This window comes from Equus quagga, chromosome 6 (assembly GCF_021613505.1).
Source record: "Equus quagga isolate Etosha38 chromosome 6, UCLA_HA_Equagga_1.0, whole genome shotgun sequence".
Taxonomy (NCBI): domain Eukaryota; kingdom Metazoa; phylum Chordata; class Mammalia; order Perissodactyla; family Equidae; genus Equus; species Equus quagga.
Genome location: NC_060272.1, coordinates 125,903,368 through 125,919,499, shown reverse-complemented (window position 1 = coordinate 125,919,499; position 16,132 = coordinate 125,903,368). Strand labels below are relative to the sequence as shown.

Genomic DNA, 16,132 nt, shown 5'->3' with positions numbered 1-16,132 from the left:
TGCATGTCAGACCCACTGGTATATTCTTCATTTCCGTTAAGAAATGTCCTTCCTCCTGCTTTGCTTGACTTATACCCACTTAAGCTACCCTTCATTTTTCACTGAAACTTAGGTAAAGAGAAATTGTTCTCCACTCTAAGAAAAACAGCAGTCTAGATCCAATTATATCTACCAGTAAGTGAAACTTTATTCCTATTGGAGAGACAATTGAGAGTGGTGGGGACTGGGGCAAACTGGAGAGCGTATTCTCCCTCTGAAGAGGAGAGTCATTCTTCAGCTCCAGCTGCTTAGTGGCTCCAGCCCTTGCAATATTTCAGAAAAAACAAGCAACCTGGATTTTTGGCAAGCTAGCCAAGTTTTTAAACATCGTTTTGATTTTAAAAAGCAAAAGCAAAACACAACACGTTTGCATACTGAGCCTTATTCATGGGCCATGCTTGCAACCTTGTGTTTAAAGGCTCCAGAGGTCCCCAGGGTATTTTTCACAATCCTTCAACAAGTCATTGCTCTGCTTTCAATTTCTCCTAACCATCCTTCTCCCTCTGCTTTTCAGAAAGAGATGACGAGCAGGATGTGTCACTAACGCCCCATCTTACCCTTCGGAAGAAAGAGAAAAGCTGTTTCCTGCTGGAGCCCTGAGCGGGGAGGAGGGAGAGCTCCCTGGCTGAAATGGTGCACCTCCTTCCAGAAGCGGGCGAGGTGGAGACAAGCGGTGGCTACGGTGGCGGTGGCTCCGAGAGACGTTCTCCCCTCCCTCCGGACGCTTTTGGCGGTCTGAGTGCTGCGAGCCCCAGGTGTGGACCTGGCCGACCTCGGCTGGGAGAAGGACCGCCCCTCCACCTTCCTGGCTCCGAATCTTCCAGAAGACGGCGCTGCCCTCCGTGCGTGTCACAGTCCTGTCTGTGACCTGCCGCCTAAGCTTCACTGGAATTCAGGTTTAGAGACTGAGATACCTATTTGTAGTTTTCCACTTATCTGCCTTGTCTGCTGGCCGACTTTTCTGTAACGTGTTTTCTAAGTACCCAGTGAATTTTGGAACTCCGGATGCGCAGCAAGTTCTTCTATAACAAGCCTTCGTGTTCAGGTCTCGGAAAGCTCCTGCCTTGATCCTGTGGTCCAACTTGTAAGTCAGAGACCTGAGATCCAGCCCGCAGCATCAACACAGTTTCCCTAATTGGGAGTTTTATCAGGGACCACTCCATGGGGGGCATGTCTCTGCCCCACACAGGGTCTGCACGCTTTACCTACAGGGAAGAGAGTGGTTGCTGGTATAAGGCTGATGATTTACCAGTTCACCTTGAACAGAATGTGTTTCTTGTAACCACACCATTCCTTGCCTCTTCCATTCAAGATCTTTTTTACTGTTTCCCAGGAGAGAGAAATAAAAGGAAGTTATAAATGACCAAGAAGGATCAGCAGAAGCCCTGAGCCACATCAGTGCAGCATTTGTCCTTTATGAAATGGGAGGGAGTCGTGGCTGACTCTGCCTAACACTAAAATTTCAGTGAAAAAGACAAAAGTACAATTGGTTATTCAGTGCGTGTAGCTGAAATGCCCAGCTCATTGATTTACAGCCTTCCTAACGGTCCCTCTGCGTTTCTAAATCCAGCCGATGTTTTCTTCCTCTTCCTCCACGCTCCCCCCTCCGCTGCTCTGTTATCTTATGGCACAAAATTAATTTCTGCGCCTCTCATTGTGCCACAGTTGCCCAGGTAACAGTGGAGCTGGAGCTGACGTCCTTCTTCCATCCGTCCCAATTTTTCTATTCCAGTAGACAGAATAATGCAGTCTGTGCTACATCCTGCCTTTTGAAACCTAAGTGAGTTTTAGTTGAATGTTGCCTTCTCTGATTCATGCGCGAAACTGTGGTGGCCGTGACAGCCTGTGACTAGGGGTAATAGTACTTCCATTGGAATTTGACAAAATCGCAGTTGGTGGAGGGAAGTAGATAAGAATGTATTAGTGTGTTTTAATGTAATACTGATTAAAGAATAACTAAATAGTTCTGATTTTGTTTCCTAATACGTAATGTGTGTTAAAGCCATTTATGGCTGCCATGACAGCCTAGAAAGCATGAAACCTTTCTTTGTCCAAACTAAGAAAGGGCTGACTGTCTGGGCACGGGGCATTCTACATTGACCTAACCCAGCAAATCGACCCTTGCTTCATATCATCAAAGTCGTCTCATGGAATCCAAATGTTGCTACCTCTCTCCGTATTGTTGTGCTCCAGCCCACAACAAATATACCCTTATTTTTTGGCTTCCTAAGTAACTTTGAGAAGACAGGATGGGCAAAGATTTTTCCCAGTATCACTTTTGGCTGAAAGAATATCTGATTGTCTTAAGGATCCAGAGAACAGAGAAATACGAGCCCCTATTCCCGACCTATGCAATATGCAGTAAGTACCACGTGGGAATGTCCAGCAGTGGGACCAAGAAAGGACAGCATGGAGCCCCTGCCCTGGGAGGAACTCAGAAGCGCCTCACCATGGAAAACCACAGGAGTTTTGCATTAAACAGTGGACTGTGTTCCTGCATTTCAGTAATGCCTAATCAAGTAGGATGGTAGACTCCTAAGACATTTGTTATTAATTCTTTTTAAGGTTGTTTTCTATTAACTATTTGTGCATATGAAATTTCCACTCAATTTAAAAATCCAAATATTTTTTAAACTTCTTGGAACAATTTCCTCCTGGTTATATTGCTAATTGCACTAATCAACTCTTCTAGGCTAAGTTCTGGCAAACCGCTCTTATTTTTTAATTACAGAGTGTTTCTATTCCCGCAGAACTTTGTTTGGCAAATTCTAAAGAAAATCATTACAAGTGATTTTTGTCTCTTTGGCCTGACTACATCTTACTTAGGTCTCATTATAAATGGAGGACGGGAGCTTCCGGTGTCTGCCTCGGGCATCTCCAGCTCTCTGGCTCTGAGACTGACACCCTGCTTCTTCCTCCTAACCTGGCTGGCTCTCTTTCATTTTCCACTATGTTTTTTAGTTGAGTAATACATGTATCCACTACTTTTTTTACTGTGAGAAATCTCGAAGTGGAAATTTCAAAAAGGAAAGATTACAATGAACATCCATATACCCTTCACTTGTGTGCATCAATTGTTAACATTTTTTAATTGTTAGCATTTTCCGTATTTTTTCTTTCTCTGAAAATATACATTCTTATTGCTGAACCATTTCAAAATATGTTGCAGACATCGTAAAACTTTAGAATACTTTATCAACTGTCCCAAAAATATTTATAGCTCTTTTTTTTTGAGGAAGATTAGCCCTGAGCCAACATCTGCTGCCAATCCTCTTCTTTTTTGCTGAGGAAGCTTGTCCCTGAGCTAACATCCGTGCCCATCTTCCTCTATTTTATATGTGGGACGCCTGCCGCAGCATGGCTTGACAAGCGGTGTGTAGGTCCGCACCCGGGATCCCAACCGGCAAACCCCAGGCCACCAAAGTGGAACATGCTAACTTAACTGCTGTGCCACGGGGCCTGCCCCTATAATGTTTTTTTTGATCCAGGATCCAATTAAGAATCATACATTGCATTTAGTTGTCATTCTCTGTAGTTAATGGATTAGAGTTCTGCTTTTGTGTGTGTGTGTGTGTGCGTGTGTCTCTTTCACGACGCTGACATTATTAAGGAGTTCAGGTTGGTTTTTTGTAGAAAGTCCCACAATCTGTTATTTTTTTCTGATTATTTCCTCTTTATTAGATCCAGGTTAAACATTTTTAGCAAGAATACTACATTAGTGATATTATTTCTTTCCTATTGCATCACTTCAGGAAGCATATACTGTCTAGTTGTCTGTTTTCATATTAAGCTTGATCAGTGGGTTCAGGTGTTGCTACCTGACCCATTCATTAGAAAGGTCCATAATTCACTATGAAGCTCTGAATTCAGGATACCTGCATTTTATAGAGTGTGAGGCTGTGCATATGTGCATTCCTTTCTTAACATTCTCTAAGACGTCCAGGATCTGCAAGAGACTACAAGCATTGCAGTTAGATGATAAAGCAGTGACAAAGAATTCATCTCTTCTCATTTACCAGAGAGAAGGAGAAGCAAGAAGTTTCCTGCACAGGCCATACATGAGTATTCTGGCTAATGAGAATTTGTATGGTCCCTGTAGCCAGCGTTGAAATATATATAACTTTTTTTCCTCCAATCCTCACTGTCCTCCCATTCAGACGCATGGTGTATTTTAGAGAGCATGCATTTTCATTGAAGGTAATTGCCCAAGGGTGCAAAAGTTGCTTTTGGTGGGGCGTGGGGAAGCAATCTTAGATATTATGATGGGTCATGGCCCTCCAAAGGGCCACAGTACATACACGTATGTGAAGTATGTATGAGGTATTAAAATTTCATGGGGATAGGGAGATGATTAGTAATAAAATGTCTAAAACTACTCCTTAGGAGGATGACAATGAAAAAAAAAATGGGTTGACACATAGTCATCTAGAGTCAGTTTCTGCTTCCAAGGTTGTTAGCTTTTTCTTCCTGAGGTGTTTTCTCATTTCTGAGGGCCAGGATGAATGGAAGCAACTCTGAGAGATTTCTTAATCCATTCCTTCTACCCTCCCAAACCCTATCAGTAATGTTGCAGGTGGAAATCCTATTCTTCTCTCAAACGTCTTCAGGCACAGGAATTCCTATAGCGTCCTTTGGTATAACCCACTGAACACTTTGCAACATCTGAAATCCTTCCATCCAACTTGAGCCCAACTATTGTCTTTGAATTTCAGCTCACCTTTTCTGGTGTCCCACATTAAGAAAGATCCAAAAATGATATCAGATAAGTGAAAACATAATAAAGGAGAGCTTTAGTTGCATATCCATTAAAAACATCATAAATGAGAGCTTTATTGCATATCAATGAAATATTTGAAGACTGTTACCAATCGTCCTTCAGCCTTCTTTCCTTTAGTGTTCTCCCATTGACAGAATTCTCTTGGAAGTCTTGTTGTCCTATTGCTAACATTTTTGTAGCTCAACTTGAAACCTTCCCAAAGCTCTCCGTGATGTCACTGTGCATTATGGATGTAACCAACAGTGAACATGTAAAATTATTGCATGCTTTCTCCATATATTGTGTCTTTGCTAAGTGCTGACTTGATTTGTATACATTTATAAATTTCCTGTTATATTTGCCCACACGAAATCTTTATTATATTCAACCATTTTGATTCATCTTCTTGAATTTCCTTCCTTCCTACCTTTAACACTCTTCGTAAGGTTACGCTGCTTTGTTTTATTTAATCACTTCTCTACTTGGCAGAGCATTAAGGGACTTGAATAGACTTCCTCTCATCTTTTTGTGGAGTCCGTCATTCTGGTCATTGGTGGAAGCAGATCACATCCTGTGGTCTCTAACCTACATCACTTCCACACCCCATGGGTATCACACTGTGAAAAAAAGAAATATCATAGGAAAAGTATAGCCATGTCTTCAAGAAATGTGTACAAAAGCAAAATCACCCAGAGGAGTTGGATGTGTCACTTGTATAATACTGTTGTCATTTGTGCTTTGATCATTTTGGCACTTGATGAAAAGGTGATTCTCTCCTAGAATTAGCCAAACAAAGTGTGTTTTGGAAATAATGGTATCTTTTTTCCTGCCTTAAAAAAATATATCAACAAAAAAACTTTTATAATAGGCAATTATTTTCTGGGTAAGTTATTAATTCTGGGTAAGAAGTTTTCAATGAATAAATAAGGATTTTTGTAACTTTTAGAGGGAAGAGTCCATTTCTAATCTGACAATTAAGCTATTTTACTAGCTTGTAGTATTCTAATTTCAAAGTTTTTCAGTGTCTTTTCTAATTGCCTCAGAAAAAAATGCTTACCATATTTTTAGTTCCATTTGTGATTAAGGTAAGGGTTTGGTTATAAGAACAGACTAACACAATTCGATCGATTAGAAAAGCAAGATAAAACTAAAGGATATTTATGAAATCAGTTCTGTGTGAGCTTAGGAATTGAAATGTCACAAATAAAAGACACATAACCATCATCTATGTCTTTTTTTGTGTGCTAATTCATTTCTTTAACAAATATGATGTTCTTCATCTTGCAATGGTTCTGGAACAGGTAAATAAAAAAAAACCTATTAATTCTATAAAAACTAATTCAAAATTTATTTGAGAACACACCTTCACAGATTTGTATTTCAGAAGTTCCTTTATCCTATTACGGATTTCCCCCAGGAGGGTGTCATGCATGTAATTCAACTTCTCCACAGATTAATGTCATACATGCTTTTTTCTTTCAGTAGGATTCAATGTTAAATTTGATAACAACCTGACATAAATATAATAAAGTCTAGACTACAGAAAAACACTCATCACTCAGAGTAAATAAACCTGAATTTTAATCTCAGATTTGGCACTACATTACTTGTGTGACCTTGGGTAGTATATTTAATTGTTCTGTGCCTCAGATTTCTGAACTGCAACTGGGCTTATAGATTTGTTCCTATATAACTTATAACTATTTTTGGAAAATAATATAAGGCAAAAATATTAACATATTTGGAAAAACAAATATGAATTCTGTATGTTTATTATTAGTACATTTACAGTCACTATATATAACAATTGTGACTCCAGTAATAGCCACTGTTGCTCATAGCACAATAGAGTACTATATCTAACAAAAGCTACTTGTGACAAGGTGATTTCTAGACACAGGGCATTGAGGAGTGGGACTTCTGGAACCCAATCACAAATATAAAGGGTTCTCTGCTTCTCAGTTCCACTGTCTGAAATGGGCACCAAGATGTGACAAACAGGCAGACTGTGAACTGAATTTGGCCTGCAGGCATGTTTTGTTGGACTTTCACAGTATTGTACCACTTTTCTTTTTTTTTAAACTACTAACATTTAAAACTTGGGAAATTTGATACATAAAAATCAGAATTTCTGGCTTCTCTTACAAAATCAGATCTGGCAACTCCAGGCTTTTGTTTTCAAGTGGCAGGAGTCAACTGAGAAGGTGTTGACCCATTTAGATGGGGTATGTTTCTCTAGTTTACCACTGTCCTCACCACTCCCTATTGCCTCCCAGATATGTGGCTGATGGTCAGTTACCATTGTCCTCTTACCCTGGATCCTTCACTTATTTACATTTCTAGCCACTCCCCTGAAGGCATTTTTCAGTTTGTGGCCCCTGCTACACCATATCTAGAGAGGTCACTGAGGAAACCACTATTTTAGTTTTCAAATTTATCCCCATACACATTGAATATCTGCTCTATTATTATATTCTTTCTAGTAACCTACATTGTATTAATGATAATAAATCGAAAACTATCTTAGAAGACAATAAATTGAAACCAGATGCCTTCAGTCCCTCCACCCAACAACAGCAAAAACTGATACTCCCACAGGAAGCTTCCTTCCCACAGAAGTTAAGCTGATCGTTAAATCTATCCAGTGTTTGATTATCCTAAGTTCTTAACCTTCAACTCTGCTTCCAAGCAAACTTCATTGCTACATTGACCAAAATGATAAAGAAATGTCATTGAAAAGCAATGGTAGTGTCATTTATCACAATGTGATGTTTTACCTCGTTTTTCTTGTGTTTCATTGTAAAGTAGATTTTAGCAGACCACGTTCTTTGAACAGAAACTTCTCATTGTTTTAATGCAGCATTCATCTTCTGAATTTTCATGAAGACAAAAACCAAGCAAAAATTCTCCATACTTAATAAATTAAAAACTAAATCCAATTCAACCTCATTAAACTTTGATTGAGTTTATAACTGTATTACTGCATACTAAATTAAGTTGACTATCTGCTCCAGAGGAAATCACATCATACGACTGAGACGTGACCTCACATATTATCAAGTCGGCAAAGGAGAAGAGTCTAAGCATTTTCAAGAAATATGTGAATGTAGAGGGGAAAAAGGTTTCCACAGAATCCCGTGTTTTAAACTCAGAAACAATATTACAGAGAACTGTTCTCCATGACTGTGCATATATATGTCTCTCCAATGATGTGTTTAGTATTGCTAAAAACTACACACTGGCTGACATCCACAAGAGACAGCAGCATTTAGAGGATTCCTAAATTGTGATCTGTTTGTTTATCTAAAGGCCAATTATTTCACTTAGGGCTTGTCTTAGAAGTGTAATCACATGAAGGTACAACAGAGGCGTTGGGCCCACGTGAGTGTGTGGTTAAGGCAAAACCTTGGTAAAGATGCTGAGGCCTTTTAGACAGGATGAAGACCACTGGGAGAAATTAACACCGGCTGGAAATGAGGAACTGGCGGCCCAACCCGGCCCGTCTGTGGATGAAAACACAGTCCCTTCCTTGCTCAAAGGCCTGCAGTGCTTCCCTTTACACTTGGAGGAAAAGCCTCAGCTCCCCCTTTCTGACTCCACTCCAGCCCCTTGGCCTCCTTGCTGCCCTCACACATGCAGGGCACATTCGCACTCACAGCCTTGGTGCTGGCTCCTCCCCCAGATAGCCTCCTGGCTAACTCCTTCTGCCCTGCCAGTCTTTGCTCGAACGTCACCTTCTCAGTGAGGCCTCTGCTGATCGTACCTGCCCACCAGGACTCACCATCCCCCTTTCTCTGCTCAAATTGTTCTTTTTCCCATAGCATTTATATTATTATATTATATTATTTATTAAGTTTATTGTTTATCGTCTGTCTCCCTCCCACTAGAATATAAATTCCACGATATCAGGATCTCTATCTTGTTTATTGATGTATCCTAGAGGAGAGTGTCTGGAGCATAGATGCTCAATAAACCTTGGATGAAACATGAATGAATGAATTCACCTGGCAGATAGATGACTAATTAAAGTCTGCTATTGGAGAGAGGTGAATTAAAAGCAATATATAACAATGACAATATTAATTTGATGATACTAACACCAAAAGTGTACATTTGAGTGCATACTGTCGACTAAGGACACTCTATCGTTTTACATGGATATTCTCATTTAACGCCTGTGACAACCCCGTGAGGTTGGATGTCTGTGGTTATCCCCATTTTATAGACAAGGTTACCTAAGGAATTTGCCCAAGGTCACAAGGAAGAAAGTGACGGAGCCAGGAGTTAACACCACCCAGGTGTGCTTCAGAGCCTGCACTTGAACCACAGGAATCACCTTCACCCACTGGGCAGCCGGCTCTCTTCCAGATCGGTTCCCTCTCTATGGACACAGGCTCCAGCTGCTGCAGCAATTCAGCCTTCAGTTTCTCTCCTGGGCATTTGTTCATGTGATTGTGTTAGTGCTTCTATGACCAGCCCATCTGCGATCATACAGTATTTCTATCCACAAATACAAAGTGGACCCTGAGTCAGAGATTAAGTGGGACAATGATCTAACTGGGGGACACCAACAAGGTTAGAATGACTAGTCCGCACGATGTTGAGTGGTATGAGGGTAAGACCAGAGGCCCAGATGGGGTCCTGAGCAGGCAGGAGACAGGAAGACAACCCCAAAGTCCAGGAGGAGTCTCCAGGCTGGGAGCAGGGTATCCTATGATCAAGGAATTTCTGGGTCATGCTCCCTGCTGAGAAATGGAAAAAATGCATGCATTTTTACTCATTCTTATAGGAAAACAAGCAGACCTTAAAGAATTAATAAACAGAAACACCCAAAGCAGAAGATCTTAGTTTTGACGGTAAGAAGTTTGCAAAACTATCACAGTTAATTTTTGCTAATTTTCCTTCCTTACTGAAGAAATTAACTGGCACTAATTCTTCAACCACAATGTAAAATATGTGAGCATATGAACAACTAGAAATATGCAACTGAGAGGCCAGAGCAATACGCGGCTGTGAGAGTTATTAATGCATATATTCCATGGACTAAATTTAGAAATGAATAGGAATCACAGTACATTTGAAAAGCAGCATTCATTCTGTCCACCTGACTTATGCAGCTTCCTGTGAGGTCACAAAGAGTTACGCAGACCACAAACGTTCTCCAGCTCCAGGTCCCGTCGGGAGATCTTTACGACATCAGCACACGCAATGCTGGCCTATGATTTAAGGCTGGATGAAATAAATATGTTGGGATGAAATGAATTACTTTTACCTTCCCATTCCTAGGGCTGCATGGATGTTGTCCACAAAATGATTCAACTACAGAATATAGAAGGAGGCAGCATTTGTCAGGAAAGGAGCAGGGATGGGGAGGAGCTTAATAGTAAATCATTAGATTCAGCAACTGTTGAACCATGGAAGTTAAAGAAAATTTATTCAAAAGGCAATCCCATTTCACACACCCAGGAATCATTTTTAGCACACTTCCAACCTTAGCACGAGCTTCCTGAGGTTGTGCAGATAACATAACGTGTAGCTTTGCTGTTAAGTACTGGCAGGGCATTGTCTGGACATTGAATTCAGCAAAACCCTGTGAGTTTATGGGTTTCAAATAAAAGAAATAAAAAATTGCAAGTCCAGAAAGTCCCTAAGAACCATAAGCTGGTTATTGCCATGTCTTCTGCTTGCATTCAGAAGAGAGAATGCGCTGCCCTGGGGCTCATGCTATTTAATTGGAATTCGCACTCTCTCTCCTAAGCGACTGCAAAAAGACTTCTTTGCAACTTGGATGGAGAAATGGGAAAGAAAGGCACTCTAGCTCCTCGCCCATTGCCAAGAGGAAGGGAAGATAGAAGAGGTGGTTTTTAAATGCACATGCTCAGCTGCTCATAGAGTCCCAAGTTTCTTGTTGGAAAGGACTGGGAGCAGGGTGGGTGGTGCGCACAGTGCTTTCGGGGGAATCAGGAAGGCATTTTAGGGGAGAGAAGGGCTGGGAATTTATTTACTGGGATCTACGTTGCACCGAGCACTGTGCTTGGCACTTGACGTACATTCTCCCATCCCATTCTCACATCTGTTCATTGAGGGAGGTATTGGTGATGGCAGCTGCTCTGTGACATGTTGCGGGTGTGGAGGCTGAGGGCTGGTTGCCTGCTGGGGAGCAATGCTGAGCTCCCACAGGGACGGTCCCCACTCTTGTATCATGCTAGGCATGGTGCCAAGGGTTTTATTTGGACTATCTGAATTAAGCCTCAGCACAATCCTATGAGGTAGAAACCATTGTTATTTTTTCCATTTTACAGATGAGCAAATGGAGGTTTAGGAGCAAGGCTCTTATTTAAGGTCCTGCAGCTGGTTGGTGGTGGAGCTGGGATTGAAACCCGGGTGGTCTGTCTCCAGAGCCTCTGCTCTTCATTATTATGTTGTATCCCCTCCAACACACACACTTTGTTTATTAAAGTTATTCCACCTTTTAGATTGTTCACCTGCTACCCTGGTGACAAAAAGTTTCTTTCACCATGAGGATCATAAAATTCGTTATCCCCCAAAGCCCCAAGGACCCTTGGGAAGCAATGAGGAGGTAAAATGAATGCTTCCCTCACAGTATTGAAGGAAACCATTGAAAGCCATTGAAAGTTGTCGACAAAAATAATCCATAACCAATCTACAAATGAAAATTTGGGAGAGTTTATTCTGAGCTAAACTCTGAGGACCATGACCCAGGGCCTTTCTTCCCAAAGGAAGAAAGGGCACAGAAGAAGTGGGGTGCACAGAGTGGTTATATACCCCCAAACAGGATGTTTCACATATGATTGAAATGTCCCTTTTACAATAATCACGAGACTGCTCTGTCGGCACAGTGATTGATGGAAAGAGCAGGTAGGTCTGCTGTCTAGGTGAACACAGCAGGGTGGCAGCTCTGTTGTCCTGAGCTGGGTGGTCACAGGCGAGCACAGCAATCAGTTCCTAGCCTAAGGAAAGATTCTTATCCTTAAGGAAATGCCAATGTGGGGGAAGTTGTACCTTTATCTCAAGGGCCTTTGTTCTTGCCATAGGAAACGTTTGAAAGCAGATATACAATGGGTGCTCAATGGCCACAGTCTGGCCCTTTTGGAAAAACAAGGTCAGGCCGAATTAGGTTTACACCAAATGGCTTCCTCATATACTCCAATATATCCTATTGCTTGCCATTTCTATTTGTCAAAGTTAAGATCATCACACTGATGGGGAGGGACTGTGGGTTATTGGCCTTGCTGCACATGTTGCTAACCAGGCCACTGCCTGGGGAAAAAGGGAAGAAAGACTGAGAAGAGAAGCTCAGTCTTGGCCAGCTTGCTAAGAACAGGCAAGGCTACAGGAGACCTCTTGGCCTTTTTTTTTTTTTTTTTGAGGAAGATTAGCCCTGAGCTAACTACTGCCAATCTTCCTCTTTTTGCTGAGGAAGACTGGCCCTGAGCTAACATCCATGCCCATCTTCCTCTATTTTATACATGGGATGCCTACCACAGCATGGCTTTTGCCAAGTGGTGCCATGTCTACACCCAGGATCTGAACCGGCGAACCCCAGGCCGCCGAGAAGCAGAACGTGCGAACTTAACCATTGTGCCACTGGACCGCCCCCAAGCTCTTGGCCTTTGATTCAGAGGGCTTCACCCTTCCATCTGTCCCACACAACAGTTTCGTTACTGACCAACCTTAGTCTACCAAGGAAGACTGGTATAGACCGAGGAGAGGAAAGTAAATATTTTCTCCTCAAATTGGGCAATAGGAATGCCCTATACTGGAACACGCGCAGGAAAACTCAATCCAATGCAGTAGACGTTTGCCTCCGTACTATGGCTGAGCATGCTTAAGAGGCCCTTACTCAACAGAGTAACTTACCCACAAACACTATCCTTACATGGGTTTCACAGGAGCAAGTGCATGTCAACCTCAGTGCCCGCGCTTTGAGCTGGGTGCACTCCCCTGCTTTGCCTTTTCTCATGCCTAGGTTTAGAAGCCCTTTGACAAGACTAATTTTGCCCATTTCCATACAAATCTTCAGCATCCCTTCTTGTACCAATCATGTCTGGTAACTACCATGATGTGATTTGCATTAGGGCCAGATGCGGGGGATCTGCAGACACAAAGAAATCTGATAATTACTAGAGTTTAAATACAGCCGATCTGTGAATACAGAATGGAGAAAGCAGCTATTACCCATGGAAGCTTGCCAAAACAGACTAGTCTGGCTGGCAGAAGGAGAAAAAAGCTTGTATTTAGAAAAAGTGGAACATAAATTGCACCCTTTTCTTTTCTGTCCCATTGTTTGAAAGATTGTCCTGAAGGGTAGCCTCCTTATTTTAATGAGATTATGGAAAGACAAAAGGGCAGATAAGCTTCAGCAATTTAGGGGAAAGATTTGCCCAAACTCTTAGAAAATTAGCCTCAAAGCCAAAGCGGCCCCTCATTTCCCATTCCCACGGCCCTGCACTGCTTCGGGCCCTCCTTCCTCGGGCCATGACTGTACCAAAGCCAGGCAAGGACTTTGCCTGTGTCCAGGATCTTCTCTCATCATCCACTTTTCACAAACCGAAATCAGGCTGCTCTCTCTAAATCCCACACCAGATCACAACGCCTTCCTCTTCACCCCTCAGGATCCCTCCCTGGCGGCCCACCCCCACCAGAAGGAACTAAACCCCTCTCTTCAGTGAGGCCCCCACTCAGGCTCTTCAAGGGGTAGAAAGAATGGCCGACCGCCTTTCTCTCATCCTCAGATGTTTGGATTTCGTGGCCTAGAAAATTTAAAATTAAACAATGGAGAGTGACTTAGAAATGCTGCCATCTATCATCACCCTTATTTCATGGTGAAGAAAGGACATTTCAACACCAAAAGAGTAGAAGAAGTAGGGGGTAGGGTGAAAGGGGTAAAGGGGCACATATATATGGTGACAGATGGCAACTGGACTTTTGGTGGTGAACACAATGCGGTCTATACAGAAGCTGAAATATAATGATGTTCACCTGAAATTTACATAATGTTATAAACCAATGTGACCTCAATAACATTCAAAAAGAATAGAAAAAGTAGATCTCAGAATAATAGCCAGTCCTTTAGGTTCCCCTAATATAGTTAAAGCATGTATGCCTTCAGTAGGACACTGGCTGAAGTGACCTGGTTGTCAGGCAGTTGTTTGAAGTAGCTGTGTGCTGTTTTTGTTTGTGAGTTGGTGGGGGGAGCTCCTGGGGAGCCTGAAGGCCTAGAGGTACTTGATATGCTTGGGGAGCCCGACCCTTCACCACCTGGTCCCTCTCTATGTGACCCTGCTTGCATGACCACTGGTGGGAGGGAGGGCAGGGAGCCCTCTCTCCAGGCCAGCCCACCCTAGCTGCTGCCACTGCCCCCACTGTGACCTGAAGACAGAACTGCTGTGACCTCTCCCCCCACCCTATAGACAAGAAATGACTCTCTTTTCTTGAGGTTCTCAGACCTTGTAGGATTGTGCTGTCTTGTCCCTGAGCCACCAGTGGAACAAAGAGAGCTTGGAAATGGACACTTGTACACGTTTCTTAGAGACAAGCCCACTCTGCTTCCTAGAGTTGTCCTTCCATGCAGCGAGGGCATCAGGCCGGAGAGGTGAGGCAACGTAAACCACAGAGGTGTAGTTTATTATTTACACTGACATTGCCCTACACACAGGTCTGCAGAACCTGAGAAGACCTAAATATATCATCAATACATAACTATGAAGTAAACTCAGGGAATACATTCAACCCAATAAATGACTCAAATATCTACTTGGTATGATATTTAATTTACCCATTTTCCAGACAAGCAAATTAAGGATCAGAGAGGACATGACTTGCCCATGATCAAACAGACAGAAAGTGATGGAACTAAGACCCAAATATATGCCCTCTGCCTCCAGGCCCAGTGCTCTTGTGGGAGAAGACACAGAAACCGGAGAGGGTGTTGTAATCCAGACATAGTCAAGAAACATGAAACCATTTGGGGAATAAAATAAAATCATAGATTATAAAGCATATCTAATGACATTCTTGGTATTAGCAATGGATCCTTCTTAGAGCATCCTTTAAAGACTTAAAATATAGTTTAATATACAGAAAATAAATATAGCCTTTTTTTTAAGGAAAACGTTCTACTATATTGAGTAATAGAATATTTACATTTATGGAATGACTGACCACAGCCTAAAATAACAATGACATCCAGTGAAGACACATTCCATTTTAGTTTCCATAATCTCTTCCCAAGATCCAAAGGGTTTATCTAGTATTAGTTTGCTAGGGCTGCCATAACAAAGTAGCACAAACTCAGTGGCTTAAACAACAGGAATGTGTTAACTCATAGTTCTGGGGTCTAGAAGTCTGAGACCAAGGTGTCACAGGGTCGGTTCCTTCTGAGGGCTGTGAGGGAGCATGTGCTCCATACCTCTCTCCTAGTTTTTGCTGGTTTGCTGGCAATCTTTGGTGTTCCTCCATTTCTGCAGCATCATCCCCATCTCTGCCTTCAACCTCCTGTGGCATTCTCCCTGTGTGTGAGTCTGGGTCCAACTCTCCCTATTCTGTAGGAAACCAGTCGCATCATATTAGGGGCCCACCCTACTTCAGTTTGTCCTCATCTTAACTAATTGCATGTGCAATGACCCCATCTCCAAACGTGGTCACATTCTGAGGTACTGGGGGGTTAAGACTCCAACATATGAATTTGGGGGGACATGATTCAACCCATAACACCTAGAAAGGGTACTGATCATAGGATAAAGGAAAATTAGAATCAACTTTTAAACAAACCTAGTCTCATGAAATCCAATGTTTAAAAAAAATCTACCATAGCTGTACTCTACCAACTCAATTACCTGTAGAGAGAATTTGTCACATCAGAAAATAAAGATAACTATCCTAAGAATATCAGAGGATTCAGCAGAGATAGGCATAGATGATAAAACAACCAAGAGATTTTTGTTTTGTTGTCATTAGAAAACGCGTAGTTGACTTTTGGTACTTAAGTGCTTCCTGAACTGAATAAAGTGTTGTTTTCACTCATTTTTCAAGCACCTGTTACGTGCCAAGCATTGTGCCAGCCTTTGAGCCTATTGTGGTAATGTTTCTCCAGAACATCACCAGATACCACCAGTAGTTCCATTGGCTGCCCCCTCTCCCCCGGGAGCCTGTGTTTTCTGCCAAGTTTCATGATGGCTGAGCTGCATCATCCCAAGCTGTGTTTGCAGCGACCTGGGGCGTCCTTGCTTCAGGTCTCTCTCCTTTTCTGTGTTGCAGTCTGTTAGACAGATACCCAAGTAAACGGTCCCAGAGGCCTGCTTGCTCTTTACTCAC

The 16,132-nt window shown here is 42.3% G+C and overlaps 1 protein-coding gene across 2 annotated transcripts in view; it reads left to right on the top strand.

The window, feature by feature from the left end:
* Window positions 1-3,363, top strand: part of MOB3B (MOB kinase activator 3B) — a 182,303-nt gene extending 178,940 nt beyond the window's left edge. For both annotated transcript variants that reach the window (XM_046664456.1, XM_046664457.1), the window contains exon 4: window positions 554-3,363. In XM_046664456.1, coding sequence (XP_046520412.1) covers window positions 554-583 — 30 coding nt within the window. In that variant the 3' untranslated portion in view covers window positions 584-3,363. The remainder of the gene's footprint in view (window positions 1-553) is intronic.
* Window positions 3,364-16,132: the final 12,769 nt, after the last annotated feature.